The following is a 19545-nucleotide window of genomic DNA, read 5'->3' as shown; positions in this document are numbered from 1 at the left end:
TGCTTTAAAAACAATTCTGGATTAAAACTTTTAGCTAGAATTTAAACAACTGTGTTGGACAGGCTTCATCTTATCTATGGAAACATTTCACACCACTTGTAGAAATGAGAAAATAGGCATAGAAGAAAAGGAAGGGCTGCTTTAGACAACTCTATTTTAGATGTTTTCAGTTGTAAACTTCCTTGAGTAAGAGAATCATTACAGAACAAAGTTTTTGAGCTGCTGCCAGGCTCACAATGCCTCTTAATTGATCTTGCTGATGGACAGGGTGGGGTTCTGGGATACCACATTTTTAGTTTGTGAGCCCACCCATCATGACTACCTTGATAAAATCAGAGTGTAATGCCAACCCAAGCTGTGTAATAAAAGTCTGAGAGTTAGAATTAAGGGAATGTAGTTCAGTGTTTTTTTTTTTTTTCCTGCTGTACAACATCATGAATCACTGTAAGTATACATATAACCCCTCCCTCATGAGCCTCTCTCACCCCTCAGTCCACTCCTTTAGGTCTAGTTTAGTTTTGAATTGACGTTTGTATGCCTCTTGAACTAAGAGTTATACACATTAACTGTGTCAAAACCACATTTATGTAAAGCAAGTGAACCTGGGAAGAAAGAATAAAGCGTACAAGTGTAAAGAAAGAGAAAGAGGAAAGCTTGGCTCCATTTTGGCTTTTTGTTTCCTAGATCCAGGTCCACTTGGAAGTCCAGCTGCTTTTCTGCTATTTTGAGTTTGGTGAGACACTTCTCTGTTCTTAGAATAAATGCCTCTGCCTTGCCTCCAGCTTTGTTTGTTTTTACTTGAAGCCAAACAGCCCTAATTATTATATTCCTCAATTCTACAACATACCTTTAATTTAGTAATGACCTTTGAGGAAAAGTAAAATATCCTTTATTAAATGTCTGTCTATTGATTATAAACTGCATCCTGACCTCAAAGATGTTAAAAAGTGAAAAGACGTGGAGTCTAAATTAAGGAATATAGTACAGCTAATAAGAGATTCTGAAATCATGAAAGAAACTTAATGAAAAGTTAAATTCCTACCCATGAAAGGATCCACTCTACAACATTCCTATTAGCTATTCTGCTCATGTCTGAACACTTCCAATCATAGGACACTCATTTTATTCTATTGTTATACCACTAAGATTCAGATGTTTATCATACCTCAGTTAGTATTTCCAACTGAGGAGTAACCAGTTAACCCAGAGATGTGGGAGGTTCTCAGTAATGTAACATCTCCCTGCTACATCTTCTTTTATTTCAACTGTGTATTTATGTTTTTATGCATAACTGATTCTTTTAAAGCTACACTGAGCCCAAAACTGTGGAGTGTAGCCATATTAAGCTAAAATCATTATTGTCTTTGGATAAACTTAAGAATATAAACTGTGTCAGTCACTTTATGTTCCAAAATTGCATTGTAAAAGAACATTGCATATTAAATTTGTACTTTTACAAAATTATATTATTTTAAATGGTTATATTAAAGAAATTTAGCACCCTTTTGAATTTATATATTCCCTCCTTTTGTTTAAATAAGAGCAAACAATAGAAACATATTTTCTGAGACTCTGCAGAGAAGCTGGTATAAATCTAACTTTATCAAGGAGGTTGGGATAATTAATAGAAGTGAGAATAGAACCATCTTCTAATACAATCCAAGACTCATAAAATGATAATTTTTATGTGCATTACTCCACATGTTTTTAGTGTTTCTGTCAATAAGTATAATTTCACGTGTATACCCTTGTCACTGGAGCTGAGAATTATAAGCACAGAGCAAATAACGTCTGATATTATTTCATAATGGATTATGAAAGTCAATACTCATTTGAGGAAAGATAAGTATTCCTAGACTTGAAAATAAAAGCAAGCTCTGCATTTTCCTCAAAGTACCTCTCTTAACTTTTCCAACGGCAGATTCTAATCATCTCAATGATTTTGTGTCGAAGATCCTTAAAAGACAGCAATGGGATGACCATAGAACCTGTAACTAACATCCATCTGAGAGTAAAACTATAGGTTTCAATACATAATGGATGAGATTTGTCATCTTCAGAAATGATAGGTAACAGTATGTGGACTGCTGAGGGATATAGAATCACTCAAATTCAGGAAAAGGGATGAGGATATAAGTCCCAAGATGCTTGATTTTTATAGTAAAAAAAAAAAAAAAAGAAAGAAATGGCTATCAATGAAGTTCTTCTGAAACATATTTGAAAAAACTAATGTGTTATATTATTGAAAGGAATTAGCTGCATGAGAGCTAGAAATGGGAACCCAAAGAGCAAGAATTTGGCATTTTGAGTTAGCACTATCCAAGGAACAGAGAAACACTGAATATGGCAGACACAGGAATCTGGTGGGGGCTTCTGTGCAGCCGGGGTAGGTCATCCAGCTTGGCATGAGCCTGAAGAAAACACCTCTCAAGACTATCCAAGGGTCTCTGCTAAAAAAACTTTCTCATTAGTAATCTTATTCCCCATGTGCATTGTGCCCAGGAAAGCAGTGTCCTAGGTGGGATATGTCTGCGTTCCGAGAGAGTATCCTAATAGTGTAAACAAATACAATGGCATTCTGGTGACATGCTGCGAGCCTGTCTCTGAAAGCCACCCAAATGACTTCTGGGTGAAGTGGCAAAATTAAGTTTTCAGATTTATGTTAAGGGATCCATTCTGGAATCATGATGCTCTCCAAGATAACTGCCCTCCTCTTAGGCTGTCTGGGCTCCTTACCAGGCTTCCTCAAACTTGTCTGGCTCTCTAACTTCAACAATATAGGAAGATGAATTTTTTTTTAAAGCACCATGTAATTAGAGATCATTTTTTAAATATTGATTAAAGAACATGAATCCCTGTAAAGAACAAGGAATAGTATAATAAAAACTATTAAAGTCATTTTTGAAATCACCTACCTTTCAAAATTCTGTTACTATTACCCTTAACTAACTCAATCTAAATAAACACTAAAAATTGTAAATTTGTAAAAATTACTTATTATTCCAATTCTATAAAAAGAAATTTAAAAGTCCTGCCATGAAAAACTTGTTTCTTCATTTTCTTTTTTCTTTTTCTGTTTTTAAATGCAAGTTTGAAATATCAAGCATTTTTTCCTTTTAAAATTCATTTCTTAGATATTAGATTAATGGCTATAAATGCCTATATCCAACTCATGTTAAGTTGAAGGCAAATAGCTTGAGATCATTGTACAGTAACATTTTCTTAGATTATATAATAAATTCCCCTCAATGACTTTCCATTTACTATGGCTAGTAGTATTATAGATACTTATTTTAATGATGTTACCAATAGATGTATTTAACAAGTTATACCAACACAAGTTTTCTTTAGACAAAAAATGCTTTCTGGTTATTACAATTTTAACAAAGCAAAATTTTAAAATCCACTCACTAAGTGCGAACCATGTTTGTTTCAGGCGAAAGTACATGCTTATGTCAGTCTGAATCCCAATGGTATATGCATTTAAGCGAGAACTTGGCTGTTCCTGAAGACGGCTGTATTCTAGGTAACAGCGCCATATTCCTTGAAAAAGAGAGAAAAGTAGACTAATATAAAATGTTATTTTCTGAAATATAAGCACACATCTACATGAAATTGATTAGCATGGTCATTTTTACAAATGAAAGATTCCTATTTACACATTAACTATTTTATGTGTATCCAACAGTCTAAATGTGCTATCATATGCAATATAAATTTTTTCAGTATTTTTTTGGATGACCATGGCAACACCCAATTTTAAATGTCCTTTTAATTAGAAACAACTTTAATGTCCATCAGTAATGACTGGTTAAAAATATTATAGTATATTTGCACAGTAGAATACCGTATTTCCATATAGAGGAGAAAGTCTCTAGTGATAGTGAATGATCACTAGATGCTTTGTTAAATGAAAAAAGTAAAAAAATATAAAATTATAAAAATTATATAAAATATTCTATAATTCATATAAGAAGTAAAAATAATATATGTATTTTCTTATGCATACATAAAGTATCTCTGGGAAGATACATAGGAATACAGTATTTTCTGTATCCCTTCACTTTCAAACTTCCAATTTCCTTATGCTTTTGTAACTTCTGTAAAGAACACAGCTCCAATTTGTATATTTATATTTTAATCTGACCTGATAATCTCTGTATTCTAATTGATGAGCTTAATATATTTAATTGGTGAGCTTAATATATTTAAGGTATTGTTATATTTACTTTTGTTTCAACCTTCTTTGTTTTTGTATTTCCTGTTCTACTTTGTATCAACACTTCCAATTCTTGCTCTTTAAAAACCGATCAGTTTTTGTTTGTTAACTTAATTGTTTTCCCCCTTTACTGGTTTAGAGATATCTACTATATTTTTATAATAAATTACTCTTGAAAATTGACTGTGTACTTACTAACCAAGTCTAAAGTCAACTCAGGAAATATAAGAACCTTATATTATTCAATAATCATTCCAGTCTGATTATTTCTCTGTATTTTACTTATGTACAGTTATACCTTAAAAAATTGGATATTATCATTATTTTGTACAAAGTTTCTTAAGTTCTGTGCTGTGCTGATAGTCCCTCAGTCATGTCCAACTCTTTGTGACCCCTCACAGACAATAGCCTGCCAGGCACGTCTGCCCATGGGGATTTTCTAGGCAAGAATCCTGGAGTGGGTTGCCATGCCCTCCTCCAGGGGATCTTCCCAACCCAGGGATTGAACCCAGGTCTCCTGCATTGCAGGGGAATTCTTTACTGTCTGAGTCACCAGGGAAGCCCTACCTACACATTTACCAATTAATTTTCTTTGCTCACCATTCATTCTTGCATCTCATACATTTTTGCTGAATCATTTTTCCCTCTAGAAGTAGGCACTCCTTTAGTATTAATATATGTCTACTTGTAAACTCTAGTTTTTACTTATCTTAAAATATCTTCAATGTTACTCTCATTCTTGAAAGATAGTTTTGCTGAGTGTACAGCTGTAGGCTGACCATTATTTTTTCCTTAGCTCTTTGAAGGTATTATTTTGCTCCTTTTGTTGCTGTCAAAAAGTCTTCTTCAGCTTAACTGTTCCTTTGTAGGCAATCTGTCTTTTCTCTCTGATCGTTTTTAAAATATTTTGTCCTTGGTATTCTGAACTTTCACAATCATTAATTTCTTGCTCTCTAATGTATCATTCCAAACAATATACAAACATATTTTCCTTTCTTTCACCTTAAAGAGTAAAACAAAAGAAAGTCTACTTTTGACAGTCTTATCCCTATTCACTGCCTGATTTCTTGTCCCTCGTTGCAATAAAACTCTCCCAAATAGCCATGTATATTGTCTGTCTATAATTCTTCTCCTCCAGTCTTCCCTCAATCCACTCTAATTAGGCTTTTCTTCCTCATTATGATACCAAAACTACCCTAATCAGATTACCACTGATCTTGCCATATTTATGTATCTAAAGTCTATTCTCAGTTCTTATCTTTCTTGACCTATCTGCCTCATTTGACATGGTTTATCACCCCCTCCATTTTTTTTTTTAAACTTGGCTTCTATAACATCACATCCTTTTAGTTTTCAAAGAAGACCCATTTCTCCTCAGTTGTCTTTGCTGTTCCATTCTCTTCTCTCTGACCTCTTAATGTTGCAGGGCCTCTGAACTCAGTCTTTGGTCCACACCTCTACCTACACCTAATTTCTTGGTGATGTCAGCCATTCTCATGGCTCTAATAATCCTGATTCCTAAATATATTTATTTAGGCTAACTATCTCTTTCTAACTCTGTACATTCAACTGCCTATGTGACATCTCCATCTTAATGCCTAATATATATCTCAAACTCCACATATTCAAAATTACACTTCTGATCAATCCCCTTTCTAAACCAAGCTTGCTCCACTCACACCTTTCCTATCTTATGTGTGCGTGCTAAGTCACTTTCAGATCAGATCAGATCAGATCAGTTGCTCAATCGTGTCTGACTCTTTGCTACCCCATGAATCGCAGCAGGTGAGGCCTCCCTATCCATCACCAACTCCCGGAGTTCACTGAGACTCACGTCCATCGAGTCAGTGATGCCATCCAGCCATCTCATCCTCTGTCGTCCCCTTCTCCTCCTGCCCCCAATCCCTCCCAGCATCAGAGTCTTTTCCAATAAGTCAACTCTTCGCATGAGGTGGCCAAAGTACTGGAGTTTCAGCTTTAGCATCATTCCTTCCAAAGAAATCCCAGGGCTGATCTCCTTCAGAATGGACTGGTTGGATCTCCTTGCAGTCCAAGGGACTCTCAAGAGTCTTCTCCAACACCACAGTTCAAAAGCATCAATTCTTCGGCGCTCAGCTTTCTTCATAGTCCAACTCTCACATCCATACATGACCACAGGAAAAACCATAGCCTTGACTAGCCGGACCTTTGTTGGCAAAGTAATGTCTCTGCTTTCGAATATGCTATCTAGGTTGGTCATAACTTTCCTTCCAAGGAGTAAGCGTCTTTTAATTTCATGGCTGCAGTCACCATCTGCAGTGATTTTGGAGCCCAGAAAAATAAAGTCTGACACTGTTTCCACTGTTTCCCCATCTATTTCCCATGAAGTGGTGGGACCGGATGCCATGATCTTCATTTTCTGAATGTTGAGCTTTAAGCCAACTTTTTCACTCTCCACTTTCACTTTCATTAAGAGGCGTTTTAGTTCCTCTTCACTTTCTGCCATAAGGGTGGTGTCATCTGCATATCTGAGGTGATTGATATTTTTCCCGGCAATCTTGATTCCAGCTTGTGTTTCTTCCAGTCCAGCGTTTCTCATGATGTACTCTGCATATAAGTTAAATAAACAGGGTGACAATATACAGCCTTGACGAACTCCTTTTCCTATTTGGAGCCAGTCTGTTGTTCCATGTCCAGTTCTAACTGTTGCTTCCTGATCTGCATACAAATTTCTCAAGAGGCAGATCAGATTGTCTGGGATTCCCATCTCTTTCAGAATTTTCCACAGTTTATTGTGATCTACACAGTCGAAGGCTTTGGCATAGTCAATAAAGCAGAAATAGAGGTTTTTCTTTAGTTGTATCCAATTCTGTGTGGACTGAAGCCTGCCAGGCTCCTCCATCCAAGGGATTCTCCAGGCAAGAATACTGGAATGGGTTGCTATTTCCTTCTCCAGGGAATCTTCCTGACCCAGGGATTGAGCCCAAGTCTCCTTGCAGGCAGATTCTTTACTGTCTGAGCCACCAGGGACTAAAGTCATGATCATTTCACATCTCTCCTCTGCTCAAAACCCTACTTTGTCTCCCTACTTCACTCAGAGTAAAAATCTAAGTCTCTGGCCCTCCAGAAAGTCCATATCTCCTAATCTCCTGTTTATTTGGTACACTCATCCATGTAAGCATTCTAACCATTTCTTCAACATGCTCCCATCTTTAAGACTTTGCTCTAACTGTACTTACTGTCTGGAACTTCTCCTGTATCTCCAGGGGCTAATCCCATTTTCTCCTTCAAGTGTTTTCTTGGATCTCCTCTCAAAAATGCCTCCTCTACTAATACTGCAATTTGTACTCCTTGCCCTACCATGATACTCTCAATCCCCCTTCAGTGTCCATTATTTCTTTTTTCTGTGGCAAGTATCACCTTCTAATAGATAATTCGCTTAGGTTATGAGCATCAAAAGAGTAAGAACTTCTGTCTTTTTGTTTACTGTTCTTTCTCAAGAGCCTAGAATAGTGCCTATACATAGCAGCTGCACAACTGATATTTGTTGAATGAATAAATGGGAAAATGTACGACTAGATATGGATGTCATTTCCCTTATTCTTCTTGGTAGAGCTTCCTGTATCTTTGAATTTATATCTTTCATCAGTTCTAGAAAATTCTCAGTCAATACCTTTCAAATATGCTGATACATGTTGGGCCCTTCTCAATCTATTCTCTATCTCTCTTAAGTACAGAATCATATTTTGTCCTTTGTTCATGTTCTGCTGTATTTTGGGTAATTAATTCAGAGTTTCATCTTTCAGTTCATTAATTATCTATTTTACTATTTAACTTATTTAATTTTGAATATAACACTTTATTGCTTTGTTTTGAAAAGTTCTATTTGATTCATCTTCATGTATGCCTAAATATTTTTGATGATTTCTTATTTTTTAGTTGTATTTTTAATTCTTAAACATTAATTCATGTTCTGTATCAGTCCATTTCTGAATCTCTTAGCGACCTCAATCTGAGGCTTGTCGTTTGTTTTGTTTCTTGCAAAAGACCATTTCCATACATGTTTGGAAATCTTTGATTGCAACTCATACATTGTTCATTTTAATCTGTTGAAACCTGGTGATCTGAATTGAAGGTGCTTCCATCTAGAGAGGATTCATATTTATTTCTATTGGCAACCAAAGGGTACTACCAAACTAGGGTCACTTTATGCGTTTTCCAGGATCCAGCACCTACCCCAGGAGTTTCAGGCCTGACCCTCTACTCCTCTGCTGGCTCTGAGTCTCCTGATTGTAGCACTGGTATGATCTACCCATAATCTCACATGAGCCTCCTGCTCAGTTCCCCACTTTTTAGCTTGTGGGTTGAAAATGGTTTTGCTTTCTGGGATACTTCATTTCTAATAAGCTCATGAAAAAACTAAATAAAACAATACAATATAATATGCCATCATTTCATAGCAAAAGGACCCTTCAGATTATTTAGTTCCTTCACACTGGTGGATGTGAAAGTCTCAGCAGTAATTTTCCAATTTATTTTTCTATTCCTATCTCATTCCTGTCCTAGTGTGTGTTTGTCATTAAAAATATGTTCCCTGGGCTTCAAGTCCTCTTTCCTTAATAATATTCCTGCATAATAATAAAACAATAAATACCATTTATTGAACAATTATTATGGTGGCTCTCTAAGTACTTTATATACATTGTTTATTTAACACTCAGAGATTCTTGTTATACAGTTGAGGAAACTATGAAATAGAGAACTATGTACTTGCAGAGAACTGTGCTTTTTCCAAATTCCAAATACATATTTATAACCATGGCATTATATGGCTATCCCCTATGTAACTCTTAATTTTTTATAATCAATGAGAATTGTTCACATGCCCAAACTCTAAGACAGAAAAGGGCAGGGGATACTTTGAGCTCCGAGGAAGAAAACAAAGGCTTTTTGACAAAAAGTTTTCTTGGGAGTTTCAGATTAGGAGACAGCAATTCTTATGTTCCTTGATGAGGTTCATGGGCGGCTGCACAGCATGAACAGATAAGGAATGATACATGGAGTCACCTAAACAACTGTTGAGAAACTCAGTGAGGATAACAAGCACGATAATAACAATAACCCAAGACATCCTGAGTGTCTACTGTGTTCCAGGGACTGTTCTGCTGCTAAGTCACTTCAGTCGTGTCCGACTTTTCGCAACCCCATGGACTGCAGCCTACCAGGTTCCTCCACCCATGGGATTTTCCAGGCAAGAGTACTGGAGTGGGGCGCCATTGCCTTCTCCAGGGACTGTTCTAAGAGCTTTATATTCATTGTCTCATTCAATTCTCACAGTAATGGTATGATGGAGATACCATTATTGTGTTGATAATCATTCAGAAACTTTTCCAAGTCCTCCAGTTACATTATGGAGACAGGACTGGAACTCAAGCTAACTACAGATTTTGGGTATTCTACATTCTTATACTGATATGTGTAAAGCTCTTCTTCTTTGGGTGACAGAAACAAGATAGTGTTATTTTGGTATCTGTGACTATAAAAGTCTCATTGTCGATGTAAATGGTGTTGTAGGAAAATCATTCTTTTGAATAGAAACCTCTCAAACATTCATATACTGGCTCATATGTTTATTAGAAGGCTGAGAAGAAGTGCTATACTGTTCACTGATTCTTTACGACCCTGTAGACTGTAGCCCACCAGGCTCATCTGTCCATAGAATTCTCCAGGCAAGAATACTGGAATGGGTAACCATTTCCTTCTCCAGAGGATCTTCCCAACTCAAGGATCAAACCCAGGTCTCCTGCATTGTAGGCAGATTCTTTACCATCTGAGGCACCAGGGAAGCCCAATTCTTTTTTTAATGTTCGGATTTCACCTGTACTGCATTTGGCAGAACTGAGTTAATAATTAGAGTTCAACCTAGAAGTAAAGTAACTCTCCATCCAATAAGTGTAATTCAGAATACTTGCCTCTAGAGGGTGATGGCCCATTATGGAGTACTGGCCAATTATTAAAGTGTGTGACAGTACCTGGATTAAAAGTCCTAAGTTGAAAGAGAAAAATAGATCGATCACACATCTATAACTATGCAGACCTGGGCCTTTGATCAGATAAAAAGTAAAAAGACTAAAAGAAACTGTCTGAAATAGTTTTCATTAACCTAAATGGGATTCTTTTCACCTGCTCCTTAATACTCTTGAGATATGAGATCAAAGACTGTAGAGAAAAAGAGAAGAATATTTTGATAGCACTTACCCCCACCAGGATAAAGAAGAAAGAAGTAACAGAGACACTGTATGCAGAATTAAGTAATTTTTCTCAATTTAACACCTTTAGGAAGACAGTAAAGAAGGATTAAATTCACTCGAAGTAAAATGCTTTCTGGTTATTGACAATGGCAACTGAAAAGAAAAAGATTATTTTGATATTTGGTGATTTTAAGATGGGTGGATACCTACCATAAGCTATGATTCCAATCACACCAAAGGTGAAGATCCAGAAAAGCAATCCAGCTGTGAACCTCAGGAGCATCACAAACATCCAGCTGAGGAACATGGCGATAGTCAGGCCACTGGAGGATAAAAGGCACAACAAACATAGGGGGCCAGTGTGCTAAACATACCAAACATAGCAAGACAACACTTATTTCTATTCAAAATAATTCTCGATTATTTTATCTGACTGTAGAAACATTTATGACATTAAAAAGTATAAGCAATTCTTTCTGTTAAGACTTTCAAGGGAAACAATAGGATCATCAGAACTTGATAAATGAATCATTTTTGGTGCCTAGGTAAATGCAAATTCTGTGTCCATAGTTGTTTCAGGAAAAATCACAATTCCTATCTGCCGCAGTCCTATTTTTTTCCTTCATACTTATGCACCAAGTAATAAGCAACAAAGCATATCCATGAGACGTTATTGCAGCTCTAGATACCTGGTCACTAATGAAAACCATATGTGATATAACTAGCAGTAAGAAAACAATCTTAGGGCAGAAAGACAAGCTAAATAATTGTCCTACACAGTTCCTGAATCCATGATTTTGTAGCCATTATCATTCTGGTCTAATTATCTCTAATCATTTGTGATGTCTAACATCACCAGACACTTATTTCAGATCCCCAGTGATCTGTGGGCCATTATCTGGAGCCGGGATAAGGCCTCTGTGTCTCCTGGGCCATGTGACTTTATCAAGCAATCAAGAACATGACTATTTTCCTTGTTTTAATTTCTTCCTGGGGTTTGATTGAGTACTGGAGGTACTTCTTCCCAACCTCACTATATATCCAGGTTAAAGTCATATTGGATTTTTCTAAGTGATTTCATCAAAGACAACTCACTAAAATTGGAAATTTGGCTGATGCCTCTATTAAGACCTAACATTGCTGGTGATATCTGCACATTTCCAAATAGCAACAGACAGCCTGGCACAGTTACCGAGCCTATTGTCTTTAGATGTTATCTTTCAGTTCAGTTCAGTTCAGTTCAGTCGCTCAGTCATGTCCGACTCTTTGCGACCCCATGAATCGCAGCACGCCAGGCCTCCCTGTCCATCACCAACTCCTGGAGTTCACTCAGACTCACGTCCATCGAGTCAGTGATGCCATCCAGCCATCTCATCCTCTGTCGTCCCCTTCTCCTCCTGCCCCCAATCCCTCCCAGCATCAGAGTCTTTTCCAATGAGTCAACTCTTTGCATGAGGTGGCCAGAGTACTGGAGTTTCAGCTTTAGCATCATTCCTTCCAAAGAAATCCCAGGGCTGATCTCCTTCAGAATGGATTGGTTGGATCTGCTTGCAGTCCAAAGGACTCTCAAGAGTCTTCTCCAACACCACAGTTCAAAAGCATCAACTCTTCGGCACTCAGCCTTCTTCACAGTCCAACTCTCACATCCATACATACCACTGGAAAAACCATAGCCTTGACTAGCTGGACCTTTTTTGGCAAAGTAATGTCTCTGCTTTTCAATATGCTATCTAGGTTGGTCATGATGTTATCTTTAAGAAGAAACTATTAATAATACTGTCACTGGATAGATGACAGCATGTACCAGAGTACCTTCTCAGTGCACAGTCTTACAGAGCCTGGGCTTTTAATTTAGAAGCAAACCACAGATACTTTAATGCTGAAATATGCAGTGTGATTGAAAAATTATTCTATGGCATAGGACAAGAGGGTTATTAAAAAAAAGATTGGGGCAGGGGGTGGAGGCTTCCCTGGTGGCTCAGTGGTAAAGAGTCCTCCTGTCAATACAGGAGACACAGGTTCAATCCCTGGTCTGGGAAGACCTCACATGCTGTGAAGCAGCCAAGTCCATGTGCCATTAACTATTGAGCCTGTGTTCCAGAGCCCCAGAACTGCAACTACTGAAGCCCTTGCCCTAGAGCCTGCGCTCGGCAACAAGAGAAGCCACCGCAATGAGAAGCTCCCACTTGCTGCAACTAGAGAAAAGCCTGTGTAGTAACCAAGACCCAGCACAGCCAAAAATAAAAATAAATAAAATAAAAATTTTAAAAACAAGATCAGAGGGGAAAAATAAAAAATATAGTTCTTGACTACTTGTGTTTTTAATTCCCACATAAAAATTCTGAGTATACTAAGTCCCAGCATGTCAGTGTTTGGCTTTATATGTATGAAACAGATGAGAACAGAAGAACTGATAATAAAGGGAGGTGTTTATGCTCTAGTGTTTAGTCCCTGGGTAGAGACTATTTCAGTGTGTGTGAGGAGGACAGGAGAATCTGTTATAAATTATACCTTACTCAGGTGAGAGTAGAAAAGCCAAAATAAAGAAGAGACAAATTATCTAGTGATATTCAGGTCTGACAATAGGGGCACCAGTTTCCTATCAAGTGTAAACTACAATCTCTGCCATGGAGATATATCTTGAAATACACACTGAAAATAATCACTCTGTTTAAGACAAAGCATAACAATGTAAAACTTCATAAAACTATCTAGTTTTATAGCTCTAAAAACTGCTGCTGCTGCTGCTGCTAAGTCGCTTCAATTGTGTCTGACTCTGTGCGACCCCATAGCCGGCAGCCCACCAGGCTCCGCCGTCCCTGGGATTCTCCAGGCAAGAACACCGGAGTGGGTTGCCATTTCCTTCTCCAATGCAGGAAAGTGAAAAGTGAAAGTGAAGTCGCTCAGTCGTGTCCGACTCTTAGCGACCCCATGGACTGCAGCCTACCAGGCTGCTCTGTCCATGGGATTTTCTAGGCAAGAGTACAGGAGTGGGGTGCCAGCGCCTTCTCTAGCTCTAAAAACTACTCCCTAGTATTTTACACACAATACAATTTTGACTTTATAAGCACCTTACTTAAATATATCTATCTTATCCCCCTAGTACTTTTATAACTGTTTCTTAAACCCACATTTTCTATGTATCTAAGGCAATGGCACCCCACTCCAGTACTCTTGCCTGGAAAATCCCATGGATGGAGGAGCCTGGTAGGCTGCAGTCCATGGGGTCGCTAAGAGTCGGACACGACTGAGCGACTTCACTTTCACTTTTCACTTTCATGCATTGGAGGAGGAAATGGCAACCCACTTCACTGTTCTTGCCTGGAGAATCCCAGGGATGGCGGTGCCTGGTGGGCTGCCGTCTATGGGGTTGCACAGAGTTGGACACGACTGAAGTGACAGCAGCAGCAGCAGCAGCTACTGTCCAAGAATCATACTAGGACTCTGGAAAACAAAGAAAAGATAGACATAGTTACCATACTAAGAGTTCATAGTTTATCAGAGGGAAAGAGACAGGTAAATAAAATACAAGATGGTAGGTGCTATATAGAAGATAGATATGTGTGTTTACATATATGTACACACATATACACACACACACAATGAATGAGGAACACAGAGGTGCAAGTAATTTATTATATCTAGGGAAGTTAAAAAGATATCATAAGTGACACAAAAGCTGATTTTAAATAATGAGATGAAGTTTCCCAGGACACAAAGGAGGATATTCTAGGAAAGAGAATAGAATGTGCAAAAACACAAGGGTGCGATGGTCTGAGAATGGGTGTGCTATTTGCTGTGTTTAGAATATAGGGTTAATCAAGAAACATGGATGGAGATAAATCTGAGAAAGTAACTTGGATAGGTTGTAAGAGTTCTTGTAAGTATCTGAAGAAGTTTCCAGTTTATTCTTTGATTACTAGGGAATCATAGATGCCTTTAAGGTACTTAAGGTACAAGAAGGTGACAAAAAGCCAGATAGTAATGACAGCCTTAGGGATATCACACACATGTACCTGTGTACACACATTTTCCTTTATGTTTAAGAAATGCCAATCTTATATCTGAAAATTTAAAACCTCTTCCTCCCTTCATTTTTCTTTTTCAGCTTTTCATAAGTACAGTGAGTTTGATGAGGATGATAACAAACATTATGTGGAAGGGCTGCGTTAAAAAATAAGAATGATCCTTTGGAGATCAAGGGAAGGACAAATGTTATACGTGGTGAAAGGCACGCACATACCACAGTGAGGCCCCATGGGACTTGAAATATATGAATACTCTTACTAGTAATTTAATAAGTAAAATTAAAATTTACATTCTTATAACTTTCTGCTAATATTGGGCAGATTTCCAAATATTTTGGGCTCTTCACTCTGTCTGAAAAAGAAACTGGCAGGAACTGAAATCTGAGTCAATCTCTCATTCATGAATATGAATGGGGAATTTGATGAAAGAAATTCTACAAAGATAAACTCAGAATGGGCTGGAGACGAAACACTTATGTTTTCACTTACATGAGAATCCAATACCATGTCATTGCATAGTCTTCAAACACCTTCACTCCAATTGCCCTTGCATCAAGGGCTTTATTGATACCACTGAATTCAAAGAAGAAAAAAAATCAATTATTTTTTGACTACCATTAAAGAGAAATGTTCTTATTATGATAAAACGGACCTGGAAGCTGATATTCTAAGAATATTTTTAGAAATCATTTATCGCTAGTGACCCCTTTGCTAGCCACAATAATATATGAGATGTCACTTTGGTGAACCTACAAAGGTAGCTACAGCTACACACAGAGGAACCATTGCCTTCAAAAGTGGTAAACATACCTTTTTTTCCAACATATGCAACATGCCCTCAGTGTTGCAGAGACCTCACTATAAGACATGAATTTAAATAAGATCAGCTTCTAACTTATAAAATCCATAGAGCTAAGAGTGAATATATTTAATTTCCCCTTCTTAATCTTCTGACACTCTGTTGCAGAAGGCACAAAGAGGCATATGCAGAAAAGTACACAAATCATTAGCATCCAGTTGAATGGGTTATCAAAGTGAACACACTTGGTAAGTACAACATAGTCATTCCTTCCCCCTATGTGCTCCAATTACAATACCTCTCCCTTCCCCTAAAATAACCACAGTTCTGACTTTTGTGATTATAATTTCCCAGTTTTCTTAGTTGTACCGTATATATATGCATCATAGTGTAATTTAATTTAGTTGGGCTTCTCAGGTGGCACTAGTGGTGAAGACCCTGCCTGCCAGTGAAGGAGACATAAGAGATGTGAGTTCGATCCCTGTATCGGGAAGATTCCCTGGAGGTGGGCATGGCTACCCACTCCAGTATTCGTGCCTGGAGAATCCCATGGACAGAAGAACCTGGCAGGCTACAGTCCACAGGGTCTCAAAGAGTCGGACACGACTGAAGCAACTTAGCACACATGTGCTTACTTCAAAATTTTATCAATGGAACTGTACTATTAGTACAATACATTTTTGCAATATATTTTTAATTTTAAATTCAACAACTGAGCTATGCAATGATATTCTGTGTTTATATTTGTATACACACATCTGTGTGCATGAGAAAATTATATTTCCAAATAACATGGAACACCACGATGCATACAGCCAAGAGAAACAGAAAATTTACTTCACTGTAAGTAGTAATAGAAATTCAACACAGTACTAACACAGCAGCATCGTGGTTGTTTCATTTTTCTTAAGGCTCCCTTCCATTTAAACAGCTGGCGGTTTTATTATTTCAGTCATTTTTTTTTTAAATGATGCTTTAAAAAAATAATGGGTTTTTAAAATTATGCTCATCCAAAAGTAAATTATATTAAGGTGTTTCAATGTTTCCTGATGTCTCATTTATGTACCTGTTGATGGTGAAAGACTTAACCATTTTGAAAAACATAATTGTTCTTTCAAATTCATTCTTCTTTTTCCTTTGGTTTTCTTAATGAACACATACAAATTTCTCCAATCCACAGTGACATGAATATTTCATAATAAACATAATTCTTCCTCTATAACCCTTAACCTAACAAAGCTTTAGTTCAGGGATAATAATGGGGTGCATAAAATTGAAAATGGGGATTTGATCTACATACTTTGCAGCTCTTCTGAGTTCTGCAGCATTTCTTGTCTTTCCACTTCCATCATCAAACACTGTCTTATTTCCTACTGTTAAAGTGCCATTTTTAGTAGAGAAGTCTGGGAAACATCTCTGGAGAACTGTAAAAATAAATTAAAATTACGATAATCACTTTTCTTTCTTTACGATGTCCTCTCTTTCTTCAGCTTTCTGTTTTTTATAATCAAAATGCTTACTTGCTAGACACTATATAACTTGCTCATTATAGATAACCGCCCATTACTTGATAATCAGACTTTTTGATGATTCTCAGACAGACATGGGAAGTAAATACAATCATGATCTGAAGCTACATTTAAACTTGAGTATTTCATACATGATATATTCATTAAGTAGCCATAAGCAGGGCACATAGCACAGGTTTTATAATACTGACAACCTTGCTCTCATACTAAACACATCTTAATAAACAGGCTATATTTACTTGAATTATTAGATGAATTTAGTTTTGTTATTTTTTAAAAAAATTCTTAGATATTCCTTGAGTGAAACCTTGAAAACCAGTGTTTAGTGAATAATTCTTTAAGAAATAAGCATCAGCTCAAACTTTAGGCTACTAAGATAACTGAATTTTTATTTATAAAATGTTAATAATTTGCCTCTCTTCCAGCTTTTTCATTTATCAGTTTTTTAGAGGGGTTGGAAATGGAAATATAAAGCCATCAAAAATGGCCCATACTTTGTCAACTAGCATGATTTCTGAGAGTTTGTCATTCAATCTTTTACGTACTTTTTAATTCAACAGGATCTTTGCTTCTTTACAAATCTCTAAGCAGAAGGTATTAAGAAGAGATGGCAAGAATACACAGAAGAACTGTACAAAAAAGATCTTCACGATCCAGATAATCATGATGGTGTGATCACTGACCTAGAGCCAGACATCCTGGAATGTGAAGTCAAGTGGGCCTTAGAAAGCATCACTACAAACAAAGCTAGTGGAGGTGATGGAATTCCAGTTGAGCTATTCCAAATCCTGAAAGATGATGCTGTGAAAGTGCTGCACTCAATATGCCAGCAAATTTGGAAAACTCAGCAGTGGCCAGAGGACTGGAAAAGGTCAGTTTCATTCCAATCCCAAAGAAAAGCAGTGCCAAAGAATGCTCAAACTACCACACAATTGCACTCATCTCACACGCTAGTAAAGTAATGCTCAAAATTCTCCAAGCCAGGCTTCAGCAATATGTGAACCATAAACTTCCTGATGTTCAAGCTGGTTTTAGAAAAGGCAGAGGAACCAGAGATCAAATTGCCAACATCTGCTGGATCGTGGAAAAAGCAAGAGAGTTCCAGAAAAACATCTATTTCTGCTCTATTGACTATGCCAAAGCCTTTGACTGTGTGGATCACAATAAACTGTGGAAAATTCTGAAAGAGATGGGAATACCAGACCACCTGCCCTGCCTCTTGAGAAATTTGTATGCAGGTCAGGAAGCAACAGTTAGAACTGGACATGGAACAACAGACTGGTTCCAAATAGGAAAAGGAGTATGTCAAGGCTGTATATTGTCACCCTGTTTATTTAACTTATACGCAGAGTACATCATGAAAAATGCTGGACTGGAAGAAACACAAGCTGGAATCAAGATTGCCGGGAGAAATATCAATCACCTCAGATATGCAGATGACACCACTCTTATGGCAGAAAGTGAAGAGGAACTAAAAGACCTCTTAATGAAAGTGAAAGTGGAGAGTGAAAAAGTTGGCTTAAAGCTCAACATTCAGAAAACCAAGATCATGGCATCCAGTCCCATCACTTCATGGGAAATAGATGGGGAAACAGTGGAAACAGTGTCAGACTTTATTTTTCTGGGCTCCAAAATCACCGCAGATGGTGACTGCAGCCATGAAATTAAAAGACGCTTACTCCTTGGAAGGAAAGTTATGACCAACCTAGATAGCATATTGCAAAGCAGAGACATTACTTTGCCAACAAAGGTCCGGCTGGTCAAGGCTATGGTTTTTCCAGTGGTCATGTATGAATGTGATAGTTGGACTGTGAAGAAGGCTGAGTGCCGAAGAGTTGATGCTTTTGAACTGTGGTGTTGGAGAAGACTCTTGAGAGTCCCTTGGACTTCAAGGAGATCCAACCAGTCCATTCTGAAGGAGATCAGCCCTGGGATTTCTTTGGAAGGAATGATGCTAAAGCTGAAACTCCAGTACTTTGGCCACCTCATGCAAAGAGTTGACTCATTAGAAAAGACTCTGATGCTGGGAGGGATTGGGGGCAGGAGGAGAAGGGGATGACAGAGGATGAGATGGCTGGATGGCATCACTGACTCGATGGACGTGAGTCTGAGTGAACTCCAGGAGTTGGTGATGGACAGGGAGGCCTGGCGTGCTGCGATTCATGGGGTCGCAAAGAGTCAGACACGACTGAGCGACTGATTTGATATGATCTGATTACTAAAAATGTTTTAAAATCTCAATTTTACAGGAAGAAAGAGGAAGAATCAGGAATGGTTTATCTTTTTTTTTTTTTTTTTACAAGAAGTAATACAGACTTGCAGGAGTTGATATGGAGTTTAAACCTGAAAATATGAAAGCAGTTGATACAGAGAAAGAACTATGTCTTCATAAAGCTTTTCCTGACTTATCTGGCTTTAAAATCAGTTTGTCTACTCACCTTCATCACCTGTAGCATCTGTAATAGGGATGACTGCTTAGTATCCTTTCTCTGTCCTGCTCCTCCCTGGCAAATTTGACATAGTCTCTACCAGATGCTTCTATTCCCTCTCAATCCAACCATATTTCTTCCTCCACCTCGCCATGGAAATTGTCCTCCCAGTGATTCCAGTGACCCCCTAATTGCCAAAGCTTCCAAATACTTTTTACTCTTCATCCAGCTGGAACCCATTACCTAGCACAGGGCTTGGTACAGAATGGAACTCAGTAAATCTTTGCTGTTGAATGAGTTAATTTTCCTGT

General features: G+C 37.7%; 1 protein-coding gene across 3 annotated transcripts in view; it reads right to left on the bottom strand.

Moving 5' to 3' along the window:
• The window catches only part of SLC44A5 (solute carrier family 44 member 5), a 431009-nt gene that overhangs the window by 27984 nt on the left and 383480 nt on the right, over positions 1–19545 (bottom strand). For all 3 annotated transcript variants that reach the window (XM_070786302.1, XM_019957254.2, XM_070786303.1), the window contains 4 exons: positions 16577–16700; positions 14967–15050; positions 10660–10772; positions 3412–3543 (listed from right to left, as the gene is read on the bottom strand). In XM_070786302.1, coding sequence (XP_070642403.1) covers positions 3412–3543; positions 10660–10772; positions 14967–15050; positions 16577–16700 — 453 coding nt within the window. The remainder of the gene's footprint in view (positions 1–3411; positions 3544–10659; positions 10773–14966; positions 15051–16576; positions 16701–19545) is intronic.

The sequence above is a fragment of the Bos indicus genome, chromosome 3 (assembly GCF_029378745.1).
Source record: "Bos indicus isolate NIAB-ARS_2022 breed Sahiwal x Tharparkar chromosome 3, NIAB-ARS_B.indTharparkar_mat_pri_1.0, whole genome shotgun sequence".
NCBI classification, from domain to species: Eukaryota; Metazoa; Chordata; class Mammalia; order Artiodactyla; family Bovidae; genus Bos; species Bos indicus.
The sequence above is the reverse complement of the archived record's forward strand: the minus strand, read 5'-3'. Positions and strand labels throughout refer to the sequence as shown.